Source organism: Oncorhynchus nerka, linkage group LG14, assembly GCF_034236695.1.
Source record: "Oncorhynchus nerka isolate Pitt River linkage group LG14, Oner_Uvic_2.0, whole genome shotgun sequence".
NCBI lineage: Eukaryota > Metazoa > Chordata > Actinopteri > Salmoniformes > Salmonidae > Oncorhynchus > Oncorhynchus nerka.
In genome coordinates this window covers 59,057,072-59,083,580 of record NC_088409.1, presented here as the reverse complement: position 1 = coordinate 59,083,580, position 26,509 = coordinate 59,057,072, and the positions used below count along the sequence as shown (strand labels likewise).

The 26,509-nt window shown below is 42.7% G+C and overlaps 1 protein-coding gene across 1 annotated transcript in view; it reads right to left on the bottom strand.

Moving 5' to 3' along the window:
• LOC115141241 (latent-transforming growth factor beta-binding protein 4-like) overlaps positions 1 to 26,509 on the bottom strand; it is a 63,343-nt gene that overhangs the window by 17,014 nt on the left and 19,820 nt on the right. The window contains 7 exon segments of the mRNA XM_029680000.2: positions 4,425 to 4,790; positions 6,518 to 6,694; positions 8,355 to 8,477; positions 10,477 to 10,539; positions 12,655 to 12,757; positions 13,185 to 13,474; positions 17,620 to 17,856. Coding sequence (XP_029535860.2) covers positions 4,425 to 4,790; positions 6,518 to 6,694; positions 8,355 to 8,477; positions 10,477 to 10,539; positions 12,655 to 12,757; positions 13,185 to 13,474; positions 17,620 to 17,856 — 1,359 coding nt within the window.

The window sequence follows — 26,509 nt, the reverse complement described above, 5'->3', positions numbered from 1 at the left end:
GCTGTGTCAGGTTTCAAAAAAACTTTACAGAAAAACCAAACCATGCAATAATCTGAGAACGGCGCTAAGGACATTTTTTCTTTTTATCCGCCATGTTGGAGTCAACAGAAATCAGAAATAACATTATAAATATTCCCTTACCTTTGACGATCTTCATCAGAATGCACTCCCAGGAATCTCAGTTCCACATTAAATGTTTGATTTAGTTTGATAATGTCCATTATTTATGTCCAATTAGCTACTTTTGTAAGGGCGTTTATTACACAAATCCAAACGCTCGTACAGGTCCAGCCGAACGTCAGACGAAAACTTAAAAAGGTTATAATACAGGTCTTAGAAACATTTCAAACTAAGTATGAAATCAATCTTTAGGATGTTGTTATCATAAATCTTCAATAACGTTCCAACCGGAGAATTCCATTGTCTGTAGAAAAGCCATGGAATGCAGGTCGCTATCATGTGAAATGAGCGTGACCAGGACCTGGCTCTCTGCCAGACCACTGACTCAAAGAGCTCTCATCCGGCCCCACATCACAGTAGAATCCTCATTCAAGTTTCTAAAGACGGTTGACATCTAGTGGAAGCCTTAGGAAGTGCAACATAACCAATATCCCACTGTGTATTCAAAAGGGGCTGGGTTGAAAATCGACCAACCTCAGATTTCCCACTTCCTGTTTGGATTTCTTCTCAGGTTTTTGCCTGCCATATGAGTTCTCTTATACTCACAGACATCATTCAACAGTTTTAGAAACTTCAGAGTGTTTTCTATCCAATACTAATAATACTATGCATATATTAGCAACTGGGACTGAGGAGCAGGCCGTTTACTCTGGGCACCTTTCATCCAAGCTACTCAATACTGCCCCTGCAGCCGTAAGAAGTGAATTAACATAAACACATTTAGCATCTCCTGGCTTCCACACAAGCCACTGATGCAGACCTTTGGAACATCTACATTTGAAAAAGTCTAATAAATCAATGTAATATAGCTTACTCTATCACAATAACTCCATGATTTATTTTAGACAGGTCTAAAGAAACATGATATGAAGAAAATGTAGTATATTTCAGAAGAACAGAATAGAATACTCTGAGTTGTCCTTATGTTAGGCCCTGATCGGCTACACTAGCTAATTTAGCAGACAAGATTTGCTTAGAATTCCGTGGCAATATTTTCTATTATTTTATAGTATGAAGAATACAATTGAACATACAGTTTACATACACTTAGGTTGGAGTCATTAAAACTCGTTTTTCAACCACTCCACAAATTTCTTGTTAACAAACTATAGTTTTGGCAAGTCGGTTAGGACATCTACTTTGTGCATGTCACAAGTAATTTTTCCAACAATAGTTTACAGACAGATTATTTCACTTATAATTCACTGTATCACAATTCCAGTGGGTCAGACGTTTACATACACTAAGTTAACTGTGCCTATAAACAGCTTGGAAAATTCCAGAAAATGATGTCATGGCTTTAGAAGCTTCTGATAGGCTAATTGACATAATTTGAATCATTGGAGGTGTACCTGTGGATGTATTTCAAGGCCTACCTTCAAACTCAGGGCCTCTTTGCTTGACATCATGGGAAAATCAAAAGAAATCAAGTCTGGTTCATCTTTGGGAGAAATTTCCAAACGCCTGAAGGTACCACGTTCATCTGTACAAACAATAATACGCAAGTATAAACACCAAGGGACCACGCAGCCGTCATACCGCTTAGGAAGCAGACGCGTTCTGTCTCCTAGAGATGAACGTACTTTGGTGCAAAAAGTGCAAATCAATCCCAGAACAACAGCAAAGGACCCTGTGAAGATGCTGGAGGAAACAGGTACTAAAGGATCTATATCCACAGTAAAACGAGTCCTATATAGACATAACCTGAAAGGCCACTCAGCAAGGAAGAAGCCACTGCTCCAAAACTGCCATAAAAAAGCCAGAGTACGGTTTACAACTGCACATGGGGACAAAGATCATATTTTTGGGAGAAATGTCCTCTGGTCTGATGAAACAAAAATAGAACTGTTTGCCATAATGACCATCGTTATGTTTGGAGGAAAAAGGAGGACGGTTGCAAGCCGAAGAACATCATCCCAACTGTGAAGCACGGGGGTGTCAGCATCATGTTGTGGGAGTGCTTTGCTGCAGGAGGGACTGGTGCACTTCACAAAATAGATGGCATCATGAGGAAAGAAAATTATGTGGATATATTGAAGCAACATCAGTCAGGAAGACATCAGAATGACTTAATGACAACAAAGTCAAGGTATTGGAGTGGCCATCACAAAGCCCTGACCTCAATCCTATAGAAAAGTTGTGGGCAGAACTGAAAAAGTGTGTGTACAAACCTGACTCCGTCACACCAGTTCTGTCAAGAGGAATGGGCCAAAATTCACCCAACTTATTTTGGGAAGCTTGTGGAAGGCTACCCAAAACGTTTGACCCAAGTTATACAATTTAAAGGCAATTCTACCAAATACTAATTGAGTGTATGTAAACTTCTGACCCACTGGGAATGTGATGAAAGAAATAAAAGCTGAAATAAATAATTGTCTCTACTATTATTCTGACATTTCATATTCTTAAAATAAAGTGATGATCCTAACTGACCTGAGACAGGGAATTTTTACTAGGATTAAATGTCAGGAATTGTGAAAAACTGAGTTTAAATCTGTTTGGCTAAGGTGTATGTAAACTTCCTAATTCTACTGTAGCTGAATAAAATAGAAAGGATGTTTTCTCCAAACGCTGTTCTGTGTTGAGTGGCTAACAAAGAAACAGGTACACCTACAGTATATACTTAATATAGAGTTATTTATGCAACTTTAGTCGTGATACAACCGTGGGCTATGTTTTGATTTTTAATACATTCTATGGCTGGATGATGCAAATAATGTTGATTTAAAAAAAAAAAATGTCACATGAAAGGCATGAGCTCTGCTTTGTTTCTTGCACAGGCTGCACACACTACATCAGTCTCTCATTCACAATTTGACAAGCACTTGATAATGCGTCGTCTTTACAGGCGGCATCCCCCTAGGGTGGCCGTAATGCACCCTAAAAAATCCATGCCTTTTGCAGCCAGTGGCCATTTTGCCCTTGGGCTCAATGTAATAATTATAATTCCTTTCTCCTGGCTGCGTGTTTTTCCGAAGCACCTCTCACTCACATGGTTCTCTCAGATATCTCAATTCTTAATAGCCAATGCCAGTCATGTGATCGGGTTCTTCTCACAGGCATCGATCTCAGCTCCGAAGTAGGCTACAGGTGAAGAGAGACACATCAGGGACGCAACTGCGCACGTCCTTCTTATCAAATTCAGAGTCACATATTGAAGAACTGTCCACATTTACTTTGTCAGCCAACAAGATGAGCAGGCCTAACGAACAGCAAAAGCACTAGCCTATGTCAATCCACTATCCCCCATAATAAAAAAGTTGATCTATTTTATTGGTCAACTTGTCCTTCTGTGCGAGAAATAAATATTCCAAACATAGTCTAGGGCAGTTGTGGGATGCGATAGATTCCCAAATTAATACAACAACTCGCATTAAAAAATATTTTAAAAGTAATGAGGCTGACGCAACAGATCAGAACGTTGAGCTTAAAATGTTGATAAACAATTAGCCTATTTCTTTACATTATAAGCGCAGAAATGCGCACACGACAGTATATAAGCTCCAATGTTCCAAAATGCAATCAATTTGCGGGAAAACACCATTCTCAAAAGTGACCGCAAATGCAACGCTTTATTATAAAGGTGCATTTTTATGGTGAAAATGATCTTCCCCAAACTTGAAACTCACGCGCCTCCTATGTATCCCAGTTAGGCTCTACACCGGTTGTAAAGCGGATTAATGTGCTTCATTTTAAGAAGTTATTTGTCCACTTTAGTTGCGATACAAAAGTTATAAAAACATATACGCCTGTGGGCTAGGCTACATTGAGGTGTATGACCACGATTTGGCATTAAACTTTTCTTGCCTTACCGCACAGAAGCTGTATATCATTTACAACTAATAATATATCACAATATACAGTATATATCCCTTATCATTCAAGTGATAGGCTAATATTGTCACCCATCAGACTATTCTCGATTTAATCGTGTCTTTACACATACTAAATAATAGATGTGTGAATTTATTTTTGATTTTAAATGGACCATTATCATGCACCTGTATCGGATCAAATCAAAATCAAATCAGATCAGGGGAAGAGGGAATTTGACTGAGGTCATGACTCGTGACTGCCGGTGTGGCGGTACTATGGTCACCATAACAGCCCTACATAAGATGTCTTTTTAAGTCATGTCAATTTACAAACAGTTCTGAAAATGGTTATATCGCGTTTTGGAATGAAACTCTTCATTGTACGGTGAGGAATCTCCTTAAGGTTGCTATGAGTTATTCTCTACTCACCTGTCACCACCCGGGTGGGTCCTGCTGTAACAGAGATGGCTGGGATGTGTGGTCTGCCCTGGGGGGACAGGGAGCCTCCACTCGATGGCTGCTGGGGCCTGGTCTGAGGTATGAGAGCTCTACCATCTGGCTGTTGGGGTCTAGTTTGGGGAGTGAAAAAGCCTGAGCTTGAAGGTTGTTGGGGACTAGTTTGGGGAGTCTGTGCACCACTACTGGCTGGTTGTTGTGGCCTGGTCTGTGGGGTGCTCTGGGATATGACAGGGGGACCTCCAGTCCCGTGCTGCTCCACCACCCTCTGGTTGAACTTGATGGCAGAGGCAGAGTAGTGGTAGCCAGGCCCTGCTGGGCAGATCTCCTTGAAAGCAACTGTCAGGAGCAAACAGAGAACGCCACATGCAGGATTCAATTGGTTAGTGTGTTTCATACCTATATACAGTGCATTCGGAAAGTATTCAGACCCATTGACTTTTTCAAAATGTTGTTACATTACAGCGTTATTGTAAAATGTATTAAATCATTTTTTCCACTTATAAATCTACACACGACAATGCAGGAGTGGCTTCGGGAGAAGTGTCTGAATGTCCTTGAGTGGCCAAGCCAGAGCTCTGACTTGAACCCACTCGAACATCTCTGGAGAGACGTGAAAATAGCTGTGCAGTAACGCTCCCCATCCAACCTGACAGAGCTTGAGAGGATCTGCAGAGAAGAATGGGAGAAGATCCCCAAATACAGGTGTGCCAAGCTTGTAGTGTCATACTCAAGAAGACTAGAGGCTGTAATCGCTGACAAAGGTGCTTCAACAAAGTACTGAGTAAAGGGTCTGAATACATATATACATGTGATAAAAAACTGTTTTTGCTTTGTCATTATACCCTTCTGGAAGGTTCTCACATCTCCTCCACAGAGGAACTCTGAAGCTCTATCAGAATGACCATCGGGTTCTTGGTCACCTCCCTGACCAAGGCCCTTCTCCCGCGATTGCTCAGTTTGGGTGAGAGGCCAGCTCTAGGAAGAGTTGTTGGTTCCAAACTTATTCCATTTGGAGGTCACTGAGTTATTGGGTACCTTCAATGCTGCAGACATTTTTTGGTACCCTTCCCCAGAGCTGCGCCTTGACACAATCCTGTCTCAGGGCTCTACAGACAATTCCTTCAACCTCATGGCTTGGTTTTTTGCTCTGACATGCATTGTAAACTGTGGGACCTTATAGAGACAGGTGTGTGCCTTTCCAAATCATGTCCAATAAATTGAATTAACCCCAGGTGGACTCCAATCAAGTTGTAGAAACAGCTCAACAATGATCAATGGAAACAGGATACACCTGATCTCAATTTTGAGTCTCATAGAAAAGGGTCTGAATACATCCTTGTGACATGGAGCTGTGCATTATCATGCTGAAACATGAGGTGATAGTGGCAGATGATGGCACGACAATGGGCATCAGGATCCCATCACGGTATCTCTGTGTATTCAAATTGCCATTGATAAAATTAAATTGTGTTCCTTGTCCGTAGCTTGTGCCTAACCATACCTCCACTGCCACCATGGGGCACTCTGTTCACAACCTTGACATAAGCAAACCGCTTGCCTACACAACGCCATACACGTGGTCTGCGGTTTTGAGGTCGGTTGAACGTACTGTCAAATTCTCTACAATGACGTTGGAGGCGGCTTATGGTAGAGAAATTAACATTAAATTCTCTGTCAACAGCTCTGGTGCACATTCCTACAGTCAGCATGCCAGTTGTCCCCAGCACAAAGTGTAATGAACATGCTATTTAATAAGCTTCTTGATATGCAACACCTGTCAGGTAGATGGATTATCTTGGTAAAGGAGAAATGCTCACTAACAGGGATTTAAATTAATTTGTGCACAACATTTGAAAGAAATAAGCTGTTTGTGCATATGGAAATGTTCTGGGATCTTTTATTTCACCTCATGAAACCAACACTTTACATGTTGTGTTTATATTTTTGTTCAGTGTACATACTGTGACTTAGGCAGATGTTAACACTGGGCACTAGCTGCATTATGATTATCCAATGCCGGACCAGTATGATGTGGAGGTTTGAATCAGAATAGGGATGCTCACCTGATCCAAAGTAGGGACACCTCTCACAGTTCTTGCCCCAGGCCTTGCCCACGCGGCTGCAGCAGCAGATCTGCTTGGTGATGTTCCTGAGGATGGGCACGGAGCAGCTACCACGGCCAGAGCCAGAGTTTAGGATACGATAGCACTGGCCCTTATCCTCCGAGATCACCTTACGGGCTGCAAGAGGAAGACAGGGTGAGGACATGCCAATGGGATTATGGTGGAGAGAAGATAGTGGTATTATAGCCATACTGAAACAGCTTCATGCCCCAAAAGGCCTCAAGCAAAAGACACCAAACCCAACATGCAGGCCCAACCACATGCTGATTGTTGATTCACACATTATCTTGAAATATAATGCTGGTGTACTCTTCGTCTTTGCTTTTTGTGTCACAATTTGTGTCACTTCTGGTAGGCATTCTGTTGCTTTAGTCGGGTTAAGAAACAGAAATATTCAACTGAAGACAGACAATGAGTTGCAGAAGTACCACACGTCAGAAAAAACAAGAAACGACAGAATTTATCGCTGTTAAACCCTCGCTTCAGAGAGCAAGAAAACAGAAAAGCTGAAAGCATTCCCATGAACTTTTTGGCAACACATTATTTAAAGATGACCGCTCAGAGTCAACGATGCACAAAACAAACAGCTTCCAACAGTTAGAGCCAAGAGCTGGGGCGGACTGGATAGAGAGGGTGGCCCCAGACAAGCAGATGCAAACTGCGTCAGATCCAAAGGCAACACACAGGCCAACCAGCATTTCAGAAGCACTGACCATCGTAAAATGCCGGTTAGAATAAGCAGGCCGAGTGTCACAGAACTTCAGGCGCTGTAATGCCATGTTTATGATGTGCGTATAGATGTGTAATGTATGTTTTATGTATGATATAATACAGCACAGTTAATGTAAAGTACTACTGAATAATGTTCAATCTAAAAGTGTGTGAAAGTTGAACTCATTTTTGGGATCAGCATGAGTAAAGATAATGGACATTTTTATTACATGAGGCAGTTTACCTGTCCTACACAGTGTTTCCCCAGCCGTCGCTGCTAAACTGTTGCCGCCACTCCAAAAGATAGAAAACATTTTTTTGGTAGGTAAAACGTTTTCAGTGTAAAATGACGAAAACCTGATATAAAGTATGAAGAAAAGATAATGGAGTTATATCTTTTTTTCCCTTAGTTCTCAAAGACCACCTTTGAGAACTAAGAATCAACAAAATAAAAACTAGACATTTAGAGAGAATCAAAAAATAAATACAAATATAATGATTGATTTAGCTTTTTGTATCCCATTGATTTTGTTCTAATGTTTGAGTCACTCAGATAGCATAAGAACACAACATAAGCCATGACAAAATGTGTAGAATTGCAGGAAACTAGCTTTAAAACGGCAATTTATTCTCTCAGCCTCATGACAAAATATGTAGAATTGCAAGAAACTAGCTTTAAAACTGTAAAAAAAAAAAAAAACACAAATGGCAAAATATGTAGAATTACAGGAAATGACCTGTAAAACAAAATGTTTGGGGTCGGTTTGCACCATTGGCCATGGCCCCCCACCCCCCACCTTTGCCACCGCTGCTGGAAGTAAATCCTTGGGGAAACACTGCTACAGTACGTTGGCTAATATCCAACACATCCTAAACACATTCCATTTTCCTCTATCTCTTTACTCAACATGTTTTTTTGTATGGGAGGTTGTGTGTAATGTTTTGTACAGTTCAGCTCCGTAGCACCTCGGCCATGCGTTATTCCTGCTCATTCCAGACACCGCGGCATAGCAGCGCAGCATTCTCTTCCTTTTCCTTTGAGCAGGGTGCCCTGTAGGCTACTTACAGATACAGATCCCGTGAGAGGCGTCCAGTATGTATCCTTGCCTGCAGACACAACTGTAGCTCCCCCGAGTGTTCACACAGTTGCCGTTCTCACAGAAGCCTGGCTGCAAACACTCATTAACATCTAGGAAGGGAAACACTACGGTCACATCCCTATTCCCTAACCCCCATCCACCCATAGGATCCACAGACAGGAAACAGTCATGAACCCTCTTCCTGAAGGCCGGGGAGATAATAGGGCTCCCACTGATATACTGTACTTGCAGGGGGAGACCCTGGTCACAGAGGACATTAATATTCTGAGGATATTAATAGTGACTGACTTGAAACCCAATGAGGATGGTTAGACATGCCAAACATTTGTGCCCAGAGTTAATTCTATGTGAAACAAATACATTTTTATAAACTGTAGTGTTAGCTGAGACCTTGGACAAACTAGCCCCAACCTGAACTCATAATCTTGGAAACACTCAACTAAAAAGTCTGGCGACATCCAACGTGAGTGTAAACGAAAACCATAACATAAACATATCAGTGTTTATCCAACCCCGTCCTCATCAATATCGTAGCAGCTTACGACACGAGATGTACTGTAACTCTCAGGGAGTTAGGGAGATTGAGTGAGTGATGCAACAGGGCCTGGTGTAGTCATTACTTCTCACACTCTCTGGCTCTTCCTGGAGAAATGGTTATAGCAGTCAGGTTATACAACCAACTGGCCTCGCATACGCTGCATCTGTTGGGTTGTAGGAGTGAACTGAACTCATCACCAATTCACTGTAGACCTTCGTGCTACAAAATAGACATTTAAAGGCAGCGTTGCAAATATGGTTTGTATCATCATCTGTCAGAACCTAATCCATTCGAGTTACTATGTTAAAGCGTTCTATATAGATGCAGGAGTGAAAAAGTTTCTCCTGACAAATAACAGTAATACATATATCCATTGAGGCATGTTACTGAGGTGAATACAGTATGCTCCTTTAAGTTCGTGAATTTAACTTACAGATCAATGTAGATTTTTTTTCTCTTCCCATTTATATCAGCTGTTAACTAATGTGCATGTACATTATAATACCAGGAGCCTCAATGCTATTCTGAAGAATCGCAGGTGATGTTTTTGCAATATGTAATTTATCAACTAAAACTACATGCATATATCATCATACGGATGAGTGGCATGGTGTCACTGTGGCCTGCCTTTGGGTATGTGTCCCTCTCAGATCAATAGCAGATTCACCATGAATGAGCGCAACCACATTGGTATGTCCCCATCTGAGCGCTATATCCCATGTGTTTGAACGAGCCTGAGTGACTCATAGCTAGCATGATAGCATTTGCATGTTGCCATCAGCGGAGACTTGTGCTCTGTTTTCTCCGTTCCCTCTCGTATCTTATTAGGCTCTACAGAGACAGATGAAGCAGCCATTCCATAGTGGCAGATAATCAAGGCATGGCTCATGGTTTCAGAGCTTATCACCTCAGACTCTTCAGCGTTCGGCAGTAGATCTCTGGGCCAAGTGACAAGACTGGGTTGAATAATGAGCTGCTTCAAATAGCTTTTCTGTGTGTGTGGTTGAGCTGAGCCTATATGGAATACAGTGTGACAAGCTAAGGAGACAGCTGCTGACTCGATGAAGTGATATCATACATTGTTACACTCAAAACATCAAATGAAAATGAGAGAGGTCATATTATGAAGATAGACCATTGCAATGCTTCTCTTTTTCACCCCTGTTTCACCTGGTATTTGTTTAAAAATAAATACTGTCAAATATAATTTCATAACATTTCAACACACATCTCTTCCTGTCAGTTCTCCTGTTCCAAAAGAACCTAAAAGGGTTCTTCGGCTGTCCCCATATGAAAACCCGTTGAAGAACCCTTTTTGGTTCGAGGTATAACCTTTTTGTTTCCAGGTAGAACCCTTTTGAGTTCCATTTAGAACCCTTTCCACAGAGGGTTCTACATGGAACCCAAAAGAGTTCTACCTGGAACCAAAAAGGTATGGGGACAGTAGAAGAACCCTTTTGGAACCCTTTTATCTAAGATTGTAGAAGACCACCATCATTCTTCAGTAAGTGGTATAGTCAGGTGTACTCAGAGGGACTGATGGTACTCACCAACACACTGGGTGCCGTTGATCCTCTCAAATCCAGCCGGACAGCTCCCATCGACTCCATTTCCTGAAAAGGCAATTCACATAATGATGTTTAAATAGCAATACTCGGGAGACCCTGTGTGAGCCCTAATGTTGTAAAGGGAAAGGGGATACCTAGTCATGTAGTGACAATAGCTGTGTCTACAGTAAAACCAGAGTGATGGCTCAAAATTCACCGGGTCAATCTTTTCTAGACTGTCTTTCTCCTGCAGAGCCTGGATGAGATTTCAGATACTTTTAGTGGTCAATCTGTGTGTACTGTACAGTCCATGATCCCACCATGGAAGACTAGCACCATGTAGCACCACAGAGAGAGAGCCAAGCGTACAGGAGCCATGGGATACATCGGAACGCTCTGGGTCAACTAAATGAAGCAAAAGCAAACAACGTTTTTTTTTTAACCATACGAGCATGATGACTCACCGTCAGTCTAGAGTGGAAAACACACTCTCATCTAACATTGGCTATCAACCCCATCTCCAGCGAGCTAGCTAGCTATGTTACTCCCAATTGTTTGCTGGACTGTTGGCAGCCTAAATCACACAATATTGGTCACCTGTCTGCTAACAATCTCCCTCCCAGCTGTCTCTCCTCTCACATCAAACAAAGCTCTATTTGGAGGACTTTTGCAGTCTTGGGAGACAAGTGGGAAGTTGTGAAGTAACTTGAGGTTGCAGAGTAAAGATTCAAAGGACATTCCTCAAAGGAAATGGAAAGGAGAAAGTACTTAAGTGTTTCAAACAACTCTGTGATCCCAGGCCAGAGTTTTGGACAAGGCCTCTATTGTTTGGTATTAACCATTTATTTATGGTAATGTTTGGAGAATTGTTTGCAAGGAGGGAGAAATTGCAATTGAGGAGGTTTCATTCGTGGTCTAAATCAAAATGATGAAAACCATGCATGTCTTCCAGGTCGTCGAACAGAAAGAAACACAGCCTTGTTTGGTGATTTACTTCCATGTGTTTGTATTTATCAATGACCCTACAGAGCAGGCGACATAATGTTCTGTATTTCTTACGGGCTCTGGCTAAGCGTGGAGTCAATCTGTTACATAATATGTCCATTACTGATAATAATAATGTGGAATAGTATGAATTCCCTGTTAGTTCAAAGGAACAGATGCAAACAAGACCATGTTGATTTCTGGGCATTGCTATCTAAAACAAGTCATTTTCTTTTACCGGCATGGCTGAGGAGAGTTACCTAAAACATTCTCAGGACTGTCTGGATTCCTGTTAAAATGAATAGTGGTGATGAAAGAAGTTGAAAACAGAACATTAGCTCACTGCTTTTTGACATGATGTTGATATGGTCTAGGAGGCGAGAGGGCAAAGCCAACTTAATGACAAATATGGCCAACAGAAAAGTACATTCCATTCAGGTTAGTCAGGTCTGGAGTAAAACATGTCAACAACTTTATGTACTGTTTATAACTAGTTAATAATTTGACACTGTAATACATACGTTCTTATTTAATCTCAAACAACAGAGCAAGGCCATCTGGTTTAAGGTTTCTAAAAGGAATTCCACTCCAATCTGAAGCACTCCGGCCTTTCGAAAAACCATAGTCAATGTCAATAAGGTAGTGAAGAGGAGATTAACAAGAACAAGCTGGTAGGCTAGCCACCATACTGTAGCATGGGACATACCGTTTAAAAAAATGTATTTAAGTGTCACACAATAATACAAAAAATGTATTGTGGATCACTCAAATTGAGTTTTGAGACACTAAAAACAATCCTATTCAAACATGGCATAGCATCTACAATACATTATTTAATCTACACATGTACACATAAACAAAAAACAAAGTGAATATGATCATGGTGTACAACAAGTGTTACTTTTTGTTGATTGTTGCACCTGGGATTACTAATCAGCAGTGACCTACCCATTGGTTTCTGGTATATATTGATTGGTTTTGAGATGAGAGGTAGGTACACAAATGGGACAGAAGGTGGGGGGACAAAAAGGATTAAACCATTTTGTGATAGAAAGACTGAAAGGAGAAAACCAGTGTACTTGCCTAGTTAAATAAAGGTTGAATTAAAAAAACGTTTAAAAAAAGAGAAGAGGGATACGGACAAAAGGCCAAGCTTCACTTCAAAGGAGAACTGGGACAAGGCACACTGTATTTTACCTGTGTTAGGAGGACATAGGACACACTCGTTGATGCCCCAGGCCAGTCCAATCCCTCTGCAGCAGGTGTCCTGACTCCTGAGTCCTGGGAGAGGTGAGCTGCACTGAGGGGTATAGGAGAAGGAAGAGCGTTGGATTTAAACAGGCACAACCACAATGAGAGATGCCACCTATTTCTATTGGCTTGCTTAAGACTTAGCTACATCATTTAATGCATATGACATATTTACAGGTAACTGCCAAAATAAAGGAAACACCAACATAAATAGGGAACCTCGCTTACCTCCCCTTAATAGGGTGTTGGGCCACCACGAAGCACCAGACCAGCTTCAATGCACCTTCTAGCCATGGTAGCCAAAATAATGGGCAACTGGGCCTGCTCAGCATTTTTATACATGACCTTAAGTATGATGGGATGTTAATTCCACACCTGTGCAATATACTTTGTATCCCTCATTTACTCAAGTGTTTCATTTATTTTGGGAGTTATCTGTAGGAATCAATAGTACAAGTAATTTTGAGAAGTCTCACCTGGCCGTTGCGGACCTCCCTGAAGCAGTACTTGAATCCGGAGGATTCTGTGTAGGTGGAGTCACCGTGGAGTGTCTGGGCCTGGACTCTGGGTTTGGGTGGTGGGGCTTCGGCCCGCTCCCCTGGCAGAACACTGGTCCTGGCCCCCGAGAGGCCTGCTGACCAGGTGACCGTCTCCGACTGCTCCCTAACTGTGCCTGGCCCATACCCCACCTTCAGCACCTGGTGGATCTTCACGCTGGCCTCTGGGGGGTGCTGCACCCGCACCTTGACCATGGATGAGCCAGACGCTGGGGGGAGGGTGAAACGGGAATGGGGTTTAGGGGTTAGCTAGTGGGGGTTAGCATTAGTAAACACTGCTGACTCCATACAGTCTCTGCACAGAGCCTGATCCTGCCCTGACCCGTTGTGCCTCCAGGGGTCAGAGGTCATCCTATGAAGGACCTCTCACTTGAACTCTGTCCTGGTGGTTCACATTTACCAATAGCTGAATGGTTTTTGTGCTGACGGCTAACTAAGGAAGTGGATATGAATGGGAGCTGCCATGTATGTGAGGTGCCTTTGGTGCGTGATACAAAGTCTTTGATGTGGTTTCAATTCAAAGTTACATTTTGAATGGCGGTCTTCAGTCATTCCATTTGTTAGGAAGCGAGTGTGAAGCCCTGTTACTATTGCAGATCTTAAGAATCAAAGGAGGGTGTGTGTGGGGTATCCACCCCCCTGTATGTCTTTTATTGAGTGGTTGTTCTCCTAAAACATGCTATTACTGTGAGTCATGATGGCAGCCTCTCATCGTTTAAAGACTGGAGTGGAAACGTTGGCACAACGTTTCCCCCACGGTGAAGCCACTACACTGCCAAGAGGCCCAGACTGAGCGGAAGGCCAGAGCCTGACTCATATCTCAACCTTTTCTTGGGCTTTATTTACAGACTAAAAAGGCAAGGAGATAATCAGTTAATTCTGGGTGACTGAGTGTCCCAGATCTGTTTGTACTAAATGAACAGTTGTGGACAGTTTGTCCTAGGTTGAAAAAATGAAAAGGCTAAAAATAAGGCTAAAATCAAGACCCAAAATCAAGACTCAGGACCTTGGACTCTTCACCTCCTAGCTATCCGTAATATCAGGCCCATAGGACCTGGTTTACTATTCAGGGCTTTACGCAACTGTTTACACGAGGGCCCTGGAGATATGTAGCCAACATAATGTTTCATTTACAGATGCAGTTTGGATTGTGTTTTTCATTTGCCCCAAAACAATGAGAGTGCAAATGGGTATTTCGTTCTATGATCATACTATGGATTTTACAAGGCTCACTTGCTGAACTCCACAACACGGCTGCATCAATTATAAAAAGCGGAGACAATGGAACCATATCAGAGACAGTGTTTTGGAACCAAACATGTCTCAGGTGTTCGCTCTCTGTGGTTAACAAGCAATCCCACTGTCTCACCCCTGCAGGATTTCCCATAACTGTTCATAGACTAACTCTGAGATCATTTGGAATTTACTCGCTGATGGTCTACACCCCACTTGAGTTGTGACAAGATGTTTTTAATTGCCAATTCACTATTTCACACTGTCTGGCCGTTACATAACAGTATTGCAGTAATGGCCGACCTCGTCCTCACAGCTTGTTCTGACAGCATAACAGAGGTGTCCTTTGTTTTGCACGCTAAAAAATAAAGGTGACCTCACAAGGTACACGCATGAAAAGTTTGCCTTTTAGTCAACAAGGAGATGAAAACAGAGCAGGCATCAGCCCTCCTAAATGCACTCCCCCTCAAGCGAAGAGGAAACGTTCACCACAGGCTGAATAGCCCTTAGGGGTGGTCCAATTGATGGTTGTCAAACTGCGGTTGTGATGCTAAATTGCATCACAAGTTGCCAAGGAAATAGAGTGTAAGAGTCCTGGCTGCGCTAGAAAAAATATCAGTGTATCAAACTTGCCATTAGAAAGAGGTACAGTATATTGCTGATACAAGTGGATTTGTGAGATGTGCATGGACAACGATGTTTTATGATAAACACTACAGATTAGAGCCCCACAGTAGAGGTGTTGTAAGACCCATAAAACCTAGCGGCCAAACAGGGAAAAGGTTCCAATCGTTTTTCCACCATTCATTTTTCCCATAGGGAATTTTAGAAACACAAGGGCTGTGTTTTGCGTAGGCTTACCCTGGCGTGACATTTTGATTACTGCATAAATCTCTCTCAGACAAGGTGACTTTTATCAATATATTAATCTCTATTTACTCTCAGGTTCGAAACTGCTAATTAGCATCAAAGTAGACATCAGGAAAGACTACATATCCCTGCAAGCTCCTGCACATCATCTCTATGACACACCCTGATCTGTTTCACCTGTCTTTGTGATTGTCTCCACCCCCCTCCAGGTGTCACCCGTCTTCCCCATTATCCCCTGTATATTTATACCTGTGTTCTCTGTTTATCTGTTTCCAGTTCGTTTTGTTCATTTTGTTTTTTTGCCCCACTACTCTGGATTACCGACCTCTGCCTGCCCTGACCCTGTCTGCCGACCTGTAACTTTTCCCCACTACTCTGGATTACCGACCTCTGCCTGACCTGAGCCTGCCTGCCGTCCTGTACCTTTGCCTGCCCGTGTTCGATTTAATAAACTTGTGTTACTTCGACACTGTCTGCACCTGGGTCTTACCTTCAAACCTGATCCTCTAGCTGACAGGTATTGTGTCAATTTAAAACTTGCACAAGACAGTACACAGAATTCTCAATTTAAAGAAATGTTGCCAATTTATTCATTACTAAATGTAGCTAGCATTAGATAGTTTATGCAGAGATTCTTACCTTTGCCTCGATTCGGCAGTCTCGTCCATATAATCACGGCATTTGTAGTTCTTTATGATAGTCACATTAGCAGCTAATTAGCATTTCATTTTTGGGGAATAGATACAGGCGAATATATTGATAAAAGTCACCTTGTCCTAGAGAGATTTACACTGTTATCAAAACGTCACGCCAGGGTAAGCATACACGAAACAGAGCCCTTATTTTAAGTGTTTCTAAAATCACCTATGGGAAAAATGAATGGTGGAAAAATGATTGTAACCACTTCCTTGTTTGACCACTAGGCTTTATGGGTATTATGACTCATACTGTGGTACTCTATTGGCAGGCCAGATAAGTCTAAGACCCTTCTATCAATGTAGGCCTCCTCAGTGAGGTTGCGTAAGCCCTCAGAGCTCTACTCCCAAACACTCTCCCAGCCCTGGAACAGAGCGTGGACTTTTGGAAGCAGCTCGTCAACATAATTGACCCCGACATTTCTTTTGTTAGTATGAGTTCAGCACATTGTTTAGATTTCACTGTCATTAACTTTTGGTTGTGCTCCCCCCCCGCAGCGAACACAGGCCACACTGATGTCGTTGGGCTTTATAGAGCATGGACAAATACACATGAGCTCAGGGTTGCATTCTTATGATAACATCTTTAAAAGCATCAGAAGATTACCAACCATATTGTATCCTAAAACAAGTGCCATCTGACTGCAGTGTAACTGTTAAAGCTTCAGATTTCACCAACTGCGTAGTTAGTAGTGGTTGGCGAATATGATGACGTGTATTTTCCAGGGCCTCAATACCACCATGCAGGGAAACGTCAGTGTTTGTCTTTTCTTCATGTAGTACAAATATACTTCACCATCTGAGAGTGTATGTCAACTGATACAATTTGGCCAGAAACATCTGGCTGTCATAACATCCAAAATTCACATATGGCATAACAGTGAGAGTATTCGTAAGTAGCCGAATCGGAGTGTTCTCAATATGCATTGTAATGATGTTAAAACAATGGGAAATTAGTGATTGTGAATGTCTCAGAGACCTAGAGGAATTGCTGTCCGTGTTTCAAGGCTTATTACCTATTGGCACTGAGCGGTACAATTTAAGTGTTGAGTCCTGGGCAAGGGAAAACAGTCATGTATAACTGTCATCTTTAGCACAGCACACACGGTGCAGTTTGAATGGAATTCATCTATAGGAAAGACGTGTGTAACTGTGTGAAACTTAGTTGACCATTTTTGCACATTCAAAGCCAAACCACAGATAACTAATGTCAGACGAAAGCATAATTTTGTAATGTATTATTAGGCAATTAATGATGGTTAATTTGAAAATGTGAAAAAAATGCTGTTAGCTATGATTGTCAAATGTATTTTATCAACATGTCAGAATCACACCTCAATTTGCAGAGAATTAGCTGTTGTTGTGCTCATTCAAGAGCTCTTCCTTCTTCTATTTGATATGAATCCCAGTCTTACTGTCAAGGAGAGGATCCTTCACTAGAGACTCTGCTTTAAAGATTTGTGTCTAATGTATTAATTTAAGAGCAACTTGTGTTTCATTCATCACCATTCAGATCCCACCGCTGCCACAAATGAGGCCGGCCTTGTCACACTTACCACCGCTGGGCTGACTGTGGCTCTGCTGCTGGCTCTGCAGGGGGAGAATGTATTCCGACTGGGTCAGCAGCTGCTGACTGGCCAGCACTGAGGGGATGCGCGGAGGCTTCTCAATGTCATTGGTGGAGGGCGTGGCCACGGGGATGTGGCAGAACTTGCCGGTGAAGGTTGGCGGGCAGAGGCAGCGATCCTTCTGGATGCAGACCCCTCCGTTTTGACACAACATGGGGCACAGGACTAGAGGAGAAACAGAGGCGGGAGGGAGACAAACAGAATGGCTCTGTTAATAACTGTGACCAGATTGAGGGAGAAACACGGAGTCCAAGACATCAACAACTGAAATAGAACTCTGGAGCTTAGAGAAACTATAACCCTCTCGTTTTATGTCCTGTAGTCCTGTAGTGATTTCTATGGTTCAGTTACCATTAGGGCCAAGAGTTCCTCCCTGTTGTGGTTCAAATGTAACAACACAAACTCACGATTCAGATACAATCCGACTACAAAACCAAGGGCAGAGTCAAACAATTTTACGCCTACCTAGCCAACCAAGACAACAAGGGAAAACCTCCAACACATGTCCTTGTGACAGGGATAATTGATAGACCGTTTGGGCACACTGTAAACAATGCCATTCAAAACAACACTGATTTGTTACAGAGCACACAAATACAATCTTTACACTGTGTTTTTTACCACAATGAATGGAAAACAAGCAGCACTCTGACGAAAACCATGCCTCTGCTTATTGTGCCCACCAGCACATGCTTTCCATATCACATGGCTGTGTTGTATTAATGCTCATAATAATAATAACTTTGGAAAGCTTGCACATGCCCAAGTTCATGGGAATTACTTTACAACAGCTAGGCAGAGAGAGAGAGAGAGAGCTAGAGAGAGAGAGAGAAAAAAATATATATATATATGGATGTACTGATGGTCCTGCTTGTGTGACTTTCTATCCATATTTTAATTAGGTAGAATATAAACTTGCTCTCTCTTAAACACTCTTTGCGTTTGTGTTCTGTGGTAATTTTACCACTCAAATGATCCTGCAATCAAGAAAGAGGGTTCAGCTGAACCTGTTTCCTCTCATCAGAGTGGTTTGGAGAGGATACTGTAAAACATAACTATTGGACTGTACGAGGTCCCGACAGTCACACTGATTATAGGCATTCACCTTTCCCTGAGCCTTCCCGGAACTTGGAAAGACGACAGCAGCTGAAGGCTGTCCAAAGTACACACTGATCCATCATTTTTAGTGTTCTTCCTTTCCCTAGGGGGGCACAGAATTGATTTTCCGTCTGAATACGAAGTCCTCTGGGCTCCAGTGAGCGTGTCAGCGTCGGGGTAACTACCGTACAGGTCTCTGTTCTCAGTTTCTGGCATGCTCTTGCCCATTGTTCCAGAGGCCATGGCGAGGAACAGGAAAAAGGTTGGTGGTTTTGTCAGGAAAAAGCCTTTTACAAGAGGAATTTACAGTACAGTGGCTTAGGGGTTCTCTAGGTTCCTATCGCAGGGAACCTGTGTCCGGCCCCTGGGGCTAGAGCAGCAGCGTTCCGCTGTGTGGAGTAGGTTTCCGGTGGAGAAATCATGTGTGGAACATATGCAGTGCATCAGTGTGTGTATTCCCCGCAGTGGTGTAGCCGTGGTGATGAGGTCATGTACAGTGTGCAAACTGAGAAGGTGACCTAATTGTTTGCTCCGAGTCGGACGTGTTTGTCCCTCCAGATGCAACGGATCCATCCACACGAGTTTACACAGGGAGAGGGGGAATTAGGTAGAGAGAGAGAGAGAGAGAGAGAGACAAAGAGGGAGAGAGAAAGGAAAAGACTTAAAGAGAGGGAAACAGACAAAAGGAAAGACAGACAGAGAGAGGGACAGAATGGGAAAAGAGAGAGGCAGAGAGACAGAGCGAGTGAGAGAAAGTTGCATGACGACTCATCCTGAATTTAATTTGGCTGCTCTTTCAATCACTCCATACATGAGTCTGAACCTACCATCCCAGAAGTCGTTTGTGCTGATTCATGTAGACCAGCTCTGGTCCAACCCATCGGTTTATGGGACCAATCAGAACGGTTTGAATGTGTTCGCATTCGAGAAGTCGTCGGGGAGGAAGCAAACCAGATTCATCGTGGAGAAGAAACGTTAGTGGGCGTGGCGTTTGGCCCGAGTAATGTGGATGGGTAGCCAGGCAAGGGTGCAGGTGCCTCCCATGAAAAACAGTGATGTCAGCTGAGCTGTTGAGAGGCAGTGAGCAGCTGCCCAGTTCTCCTCAGGCCCTCCATGAGACACACAACGTTAGCCCTCTCTTCTCAGAGAAGTTTCCCATGTCTTTCACTGCACTCATATCCATGTAATGGAGTACATCTCTCAGGCCAGTATGGAACAACAGGTCATCACACCATGTAGAGTTTTGATTTTCACCAGAAGCTGTTTTATTGGTGTTTAGAGGCACAATACCTGTCTAAATGATGGAGGGACACCAGTGGAACCCCATGACATCACTTCCTGTGTCCCCTGGCTTTGCAGCTAGTTCTGAGAGGATTTCACTCCAAAGGGTGGTTTAAAAATGGGTGTCATCACTCAAACATTCTGGGCATGTGTGTATGTACTTCAAGGTTGACAGCATTAGCCCTCCCTGGAAATAATCAAAAAGTGTGTGTGTGTGTGTGTGTGTACAGGGAAATGTTTTGAGGCAAATCAAAGACACATGCCATTTGGGCTCCCTCTTTGCATGCAGGAGAAGGAAGGTTCAGCTGGCCATAGTTTCCACAGCTTGCACAGAGATGCTTAACCCATGATGTCCTCATGCACCCCCTGCCTTTAGCAAGACAACCTTTAGCAAGACAACCCTGAATACTCCTCAACATGGGTGAGAAGGATATTAATACAGCAGAAAGCTGAAGAGTAATTATCAGGTGAATACAGAATTAATACCAGTAATGCAACTTGATTCAAACAAACCAGCTGGCATTTGGAATCAAATGAAATCAAAGCTGATTTATCATATGCACAGGATACAGCATAGTGCACACGGAAAAATGAAATGCTTACTTGCAAATAGACTCACTGTAGTGCTTCATCTAGTTTGCCTCAGTGCAGCTAGTGTAACCGGTGTGAAATGGCTAGCTAGTTAGCGGGGTGTGCGCTAATAGCATTTCAATCGGTGACGTCACTCGCTCTGAGACCTTGAAGTAGTTGTTCCCCTTGCTCTGCAACCGCCGCGGCTTTTGTGGAGCGATAGGTAATGATGCTTCGAGGGTGTTGATGTGTGCAGAGGGTCCGTGGTGTGAAATTGCTAGCTAGTTAGCGTGGTGCGCGCTAATAATGTTTCAATCGGTGAAGTCACTCGCTCTCGCTTTGTGGAGCGATGGGTAATGATGCTTCGTAGAAGGCAGTTGTTGATGTGTGCAAGAGGGTCCCTGGTTCGAGACCAGGTAGGGGCGAGGAGAGAGACGAAAGTAACACTGTTACACTAGCAATCAGCATGAGATCATGAGGTTCAACTGCAACAATAAAACTAATCATAATGGCAGTTATCCAAACCATCCCAGATCAACTTTGCCATAGCACCTCGCTTTGAATAGTTGGAAAGTTGGGTCTCTCTTTGAACGGTCAAATATGCACTGAGATATTTACAGAGATATTTTGGGCTCTGTTGACCACATCTGCCTGACAGACATTTTTCACAAGTCCACGCTAGAGAGCATCGACTGGGTCGTAGAAAATAGGACCAGAGAGTGACACTACAGTGTATTCGGAAAGTATTCAGACCCCTTGACTTTTCCAACATTTTGTTACATTACAGCCTTATTGTAAAATTGATTAAATTACTTTTTTTTCCATCATCAATTTACACACAATAATGACAAACAAAAACAGTTTTTTTAGAAGAACAAAAATACCTTATTTACATAAGTATTCAGACCCTTTGCTATGAGTCGCGAAATTTAGCTCAGGTGCCTAATTTTTCCATTGATCTTTCTTGAGATGTTTCTACAACTTGATTGGAGTCCACCTGTGGTAAATTCAATTGATTGGACATGATTTGGAAAGGCACACACCTGTCTATATAAGATCCCACAGTTGATAGTGCATGTCAGAGTAAAAACCAAGCCATGAGGTCGAAGGAATTGTCTGTAGAGCGCCGAGACAGCATTAGCCCCAGATCTGGCGAAGGGTACCAAAAAATTGCAGCTTTGACGGTCCCCAAGAACACAGTGGCCTCCATCATTCTTAAATGGAAGTAGTTTGGAACCACTAAGACTCTTCCTAGAGCTGGCCGCCCAGCCAAACTGAGCAATCGGGGGAGAAGGGCCTTGGTCAGGGAGGTGACCAAAAACCTGATGATCACTCTGAAAGAGCTCCAGAGTTCCTCTGTGGAGATGGGAGAACCTTCCAGAAAAACAACCATCTCTGTAGCACTCCACCAATCAGGAGAGATCCTTGATGAAAACCTGCTCAAGAGCGCTCAGGACCTCAGACTGGGGCGAAGGTTCACCTTCGAACAGGACAACGACCCTGAGTACACAGCCAAGACAACACAGGAGTGGCATCGGGACAAGTCTCTGCATGTCCTTCAGTGGCCCAGACAGAGCCCAGACTTGAACCCGATCAAACATCTCTGGAGAGACCTGAAAATATCCGTGCTGCAACGCTCCCCATCCAACTTGACAGAGCTTGAGAGGATCTGCAGAGAAGAATGGAGAAACTCCCCAAATACAGGTGTGCCAAGCTTGTAGCGTCATACCCAAGAAGACTCAAGGCTGTAATCGCTGCCAAAGGTGCTTCAACAAAGTACTGAGTAAAGGGTCTGAGTACTTATGTAAATGTGATGTTTCAGTTGGTTTCTTTTTTATAAATTTGCAAACATAAAAAACATTTTTTTTTTTTTGCTTCGTCATTATGGGGTATTGTGTGTAGATTGATGAGGGAAAAAACTATTTAATCCATTTTAGAATAAGTCTGTAACGTAACAAAATGTGGAAAAAGGCAAGGGGTCTGAATACCTTCCGAATGCACTGTGTACTGTAAGTATGGCAAGACAAAACAAGTACAGTAGTTGAGCACTGTGTAGTGTCTAATGTAACATGATTTGTGCAAGGGGATAATGAGCCATTGTTACTGGTCTGTCTGTTTCATGCTACCCCACCGGACATGTGACTGGCCAGTAATGGTCTGTGTGCATTTGGGGGGGAGGGGGCTTGTTTGTGCAAAAGTCTGACTTCGAGTTGACATCATCTGAATGACCTGGTCTAGGAACAAGCCTATAAACCAGATGTATGCTAAGCGGACGAAAGGGGAGGGGACTTTCCCCGAGCCTGTTTATACAAGGTACTGTATGGGGCATTACTCAGGTCATAGGAAAACAAATAACTGGCTTGGTAGATTTTTAAAGTCTGGGTTATTATGAATGAATGAAATGTTCAAAGTTGACTGTAGATATAGGCCTACATTGAGAAACAACACTACAGTACACACTAGAGGTCGACCGATTATGATTTTTCAACGCCGATACCAATTATTGGAGGACCAAAAAAGCCGATACCGATTACTCGGATGATTTCTTAACAGTGTATTTGTAATAATGACAATTACAACAATACTGAATGAACACTTATTTTAACTTAATATAATAGATCAATAAAATCAATTTAGCCTCAAGTAAATAATGAAACATGTTAAATTTGGTTTAAATAATGTAAAAACTAAGTATTGGAGAAGAAAATAAAAGTGCAATATGTGCTATGTAAGAAAGCTAACGTTTCAGTTCCTTGATCAGAACATGAGAACATATGAAAGCTGGTGGTTCCTTTTAACATGAGTCTTCAATATTCCCAGGTAAGAAGTTTTAGGTTGTAGTTATTATAGGAATTATAGGACTATTTCCCTCTATACCATTTGTATTTCATTAACCTTTGACTATTGGATGTTCTTATAGGCACTTTAGTATTGTCAGTGTAACAGTATAGCTTCCGTCCCTCTCCTCGCTTCTCCCTGGGCTCGAACCAGCAACACAACGACAACAGCCACCCTCGAAGCAGCGTTACCCATGCAAAGCAAGGGGAACAACTACTAGAAGGCTCAGAGCGAGTGACGTTTGAAACTCTATTAGCGCGCTCTAACAAGCTAGCCATTTCACTTCAAGTAACATCAGCATCATCTCGGGAGTTGATAGGCTTGAAGTCATAGGTTGACGCACAACGAAGAGCTGCTGGCAAAACGCATGAAAGTGTTGTTTGAATGAATGTTTATGCACCTGCTTCTGCCTACCACCGCTCAGTCAGATACTTAGATACTTGTATACTTGTATGCTCAGTCAGATTATATGCAACGCAGGACACGCTAGAAAATATCTAGTAATATCATCAACCATGTGTAGTTAACTAGTGATTATGATTGATTGTTTTTATAAGATAAGTTTAATGCTAGCTAGCAACTTACCTTGGCGTACTGCATTCGCGTAACAGGCTGGCTCCTCGTGGAGTGCAATGAGACTAGTTAACTGTAAGGCTGCAAGATTGGATCCCCCGAGCTGACAAGGTGAAAATCTGTCATTCTGCCCCTGAACGAGACAGTTAACCCACCGTTCCTAGGCCGTCATTGAAAATAAGAATGTGTTCTTAACTGACTTGCCTAGTTAAATAAAGAATTATATAATATAATATATCAAATAAAATAAATCGGCACATCGGCTCCCAAAAATACAGATTTCCGATTAATCGGTCGACCTCTAATACACACGACTCCCAACACCATCATTAAGTTTGCCGACGACACAATGGTGGTAAGCCTGACTGATCACCAACGACGATGAGACAGCCTATAGGGAGGAGGTCAAGGGCCTGGCAGGATGGTGCTTGGACAACAACCTCCCTCAACATCAGCAAGATAAGAGAGTTTATCGTGGACTACAGCAAATGGGTGGGGGGGACCGAACGCGCCCCCAGTCACATCGACACAGCTGTAGTAGAGCAGGTCGAGAGCTTCAAGTTCACAAAGGACCTATCATGACCCAAACACAACAACACAGTCATGAAGAGGGCACGACCCCGAAACTGTATAACAGTGTGAAATGTGTTAGAATCATAAGAATATAATCTGATGATGTGTGTAGCTTGGTTAGAATTATAACTAGGGCAATGTATTATTTTGTAGCTATGCAAGCAGGGAGCAACTGTGAGACGAGATAACTATGTATGGGGGTAGTGGGATAAATACTGCCTGTCTAAGCAGGGAGTAGCCTATGATAAGAAATTGTGTGTGTGTATGTGTATAAAAAGACTGGCTCTGCATTTGAGGGGCAGATCACTCTCTGAATAAAGTGTTGATCTATGGCAGACTGGTACTTTGTCTAATTCTTCATTAACCAGAGCCTTACAACCTCTGAGAATTGGTCAAAGCTATAAAATAGTTCAGTTAGAACATTGGGATAAAACTTCTCGTGACAGCATCGGCCCTCAGATCCTCAAAAAGAACTACAGCGGCACCATTGAGAGCATCTTGACTGGCTGCATCACCGCTTGGTATGGCAACTGCTCGGCATCTGACCGCAAGGCGCTACAGAGGGTAGTGTGTAGTACATCACCGGGGCCAAACTCCCTGCCATCCAGGACCTCTATACCAGGTGGTGTCAGAGGAATGACCTAGAAATTGGCAAAGCCTCCAGCCAAACAAGTCATAGACTGTTCTCTCTGCTACCGCATGGCAAGAGGTACCGGCACACCAAGTCTGGGACCAAAACACTCCTGAACAGTTTCTACCCCCAAGCCATAAGACTGCTGAACAGTTAATCAAATGCCTACCAGGACTATTTACATTAGCTAGGTTTCCATCCAATTGGAGACAGATTTTAATGCTAATATTCTCAAATCTGCATATGCACATATTCCCAGCAGAGATGTTTCCATCAAATGTACTTTTTGCAGATCAAAGGCCGTACGTGATGACGTAGTGCACATACAAATCCATTTTGCGGTTAAATTCCCATGTGCCGAATATAAATACAAGTTAAATGGGTTTCCATCGCATTTTCAACTCCACAGATGGTTTTCTCACAAACATCGTTGAGTTATATAGCGAGTGTACCCACTCTGGAATTGGCACGTGTGCTCGAGAGCGCACGTATATCCTACATGTTGAAATTACTTTGAACAAAAGAGCGAGATCATTTTTATTTGTCAAACGGCAGCCAAGCATTATTATCATGTCACCAGAATAAGACCCTTGATATTTATTGGAAAGGATCACCACCTTGCACTTTCACCACACTGTGAAGTTAATAATACATTGATTTCATCTGTAGCCTAATAAACTGCATGCTTTCCCGACATAGTGGGAGGACCACACAATATGTCATTGTGTGACTTCCGGGTTTACTTCGATATGATGGTTATTATATCAGTATATGCACATAAAAGCATTTCCACAAGCATTTCTCGCATAACACATTTTGCCTACACAAAAAGATCCCATCTAGCGTATTTTGTTTTGTCGACATTTTAAAAGTCTACCGAAAAAATGATGTTTCCATCAGGCCTGTCATGACATTATTTATCGGACATGTACTTTATTCGCATAAAAAGGTTGGAGGTTAACCTGGTTACCGACCCGCTTTATTATTTATTGTATTTTGTGCACACTCACTAGATTCTACCCACACCCTACATACACTCACACACATGCATATTGACGGTACACACACATGCACGGACACACACACACACACACACACACACACATGCATATTGACGGTACACACACACACACACGCACGCACGCACGGACACACACACACACACATACACTCATGCATATTGACGGTACACACACACACACACACACACACACACACACACACACACACACACACACACATGCATATTGACGG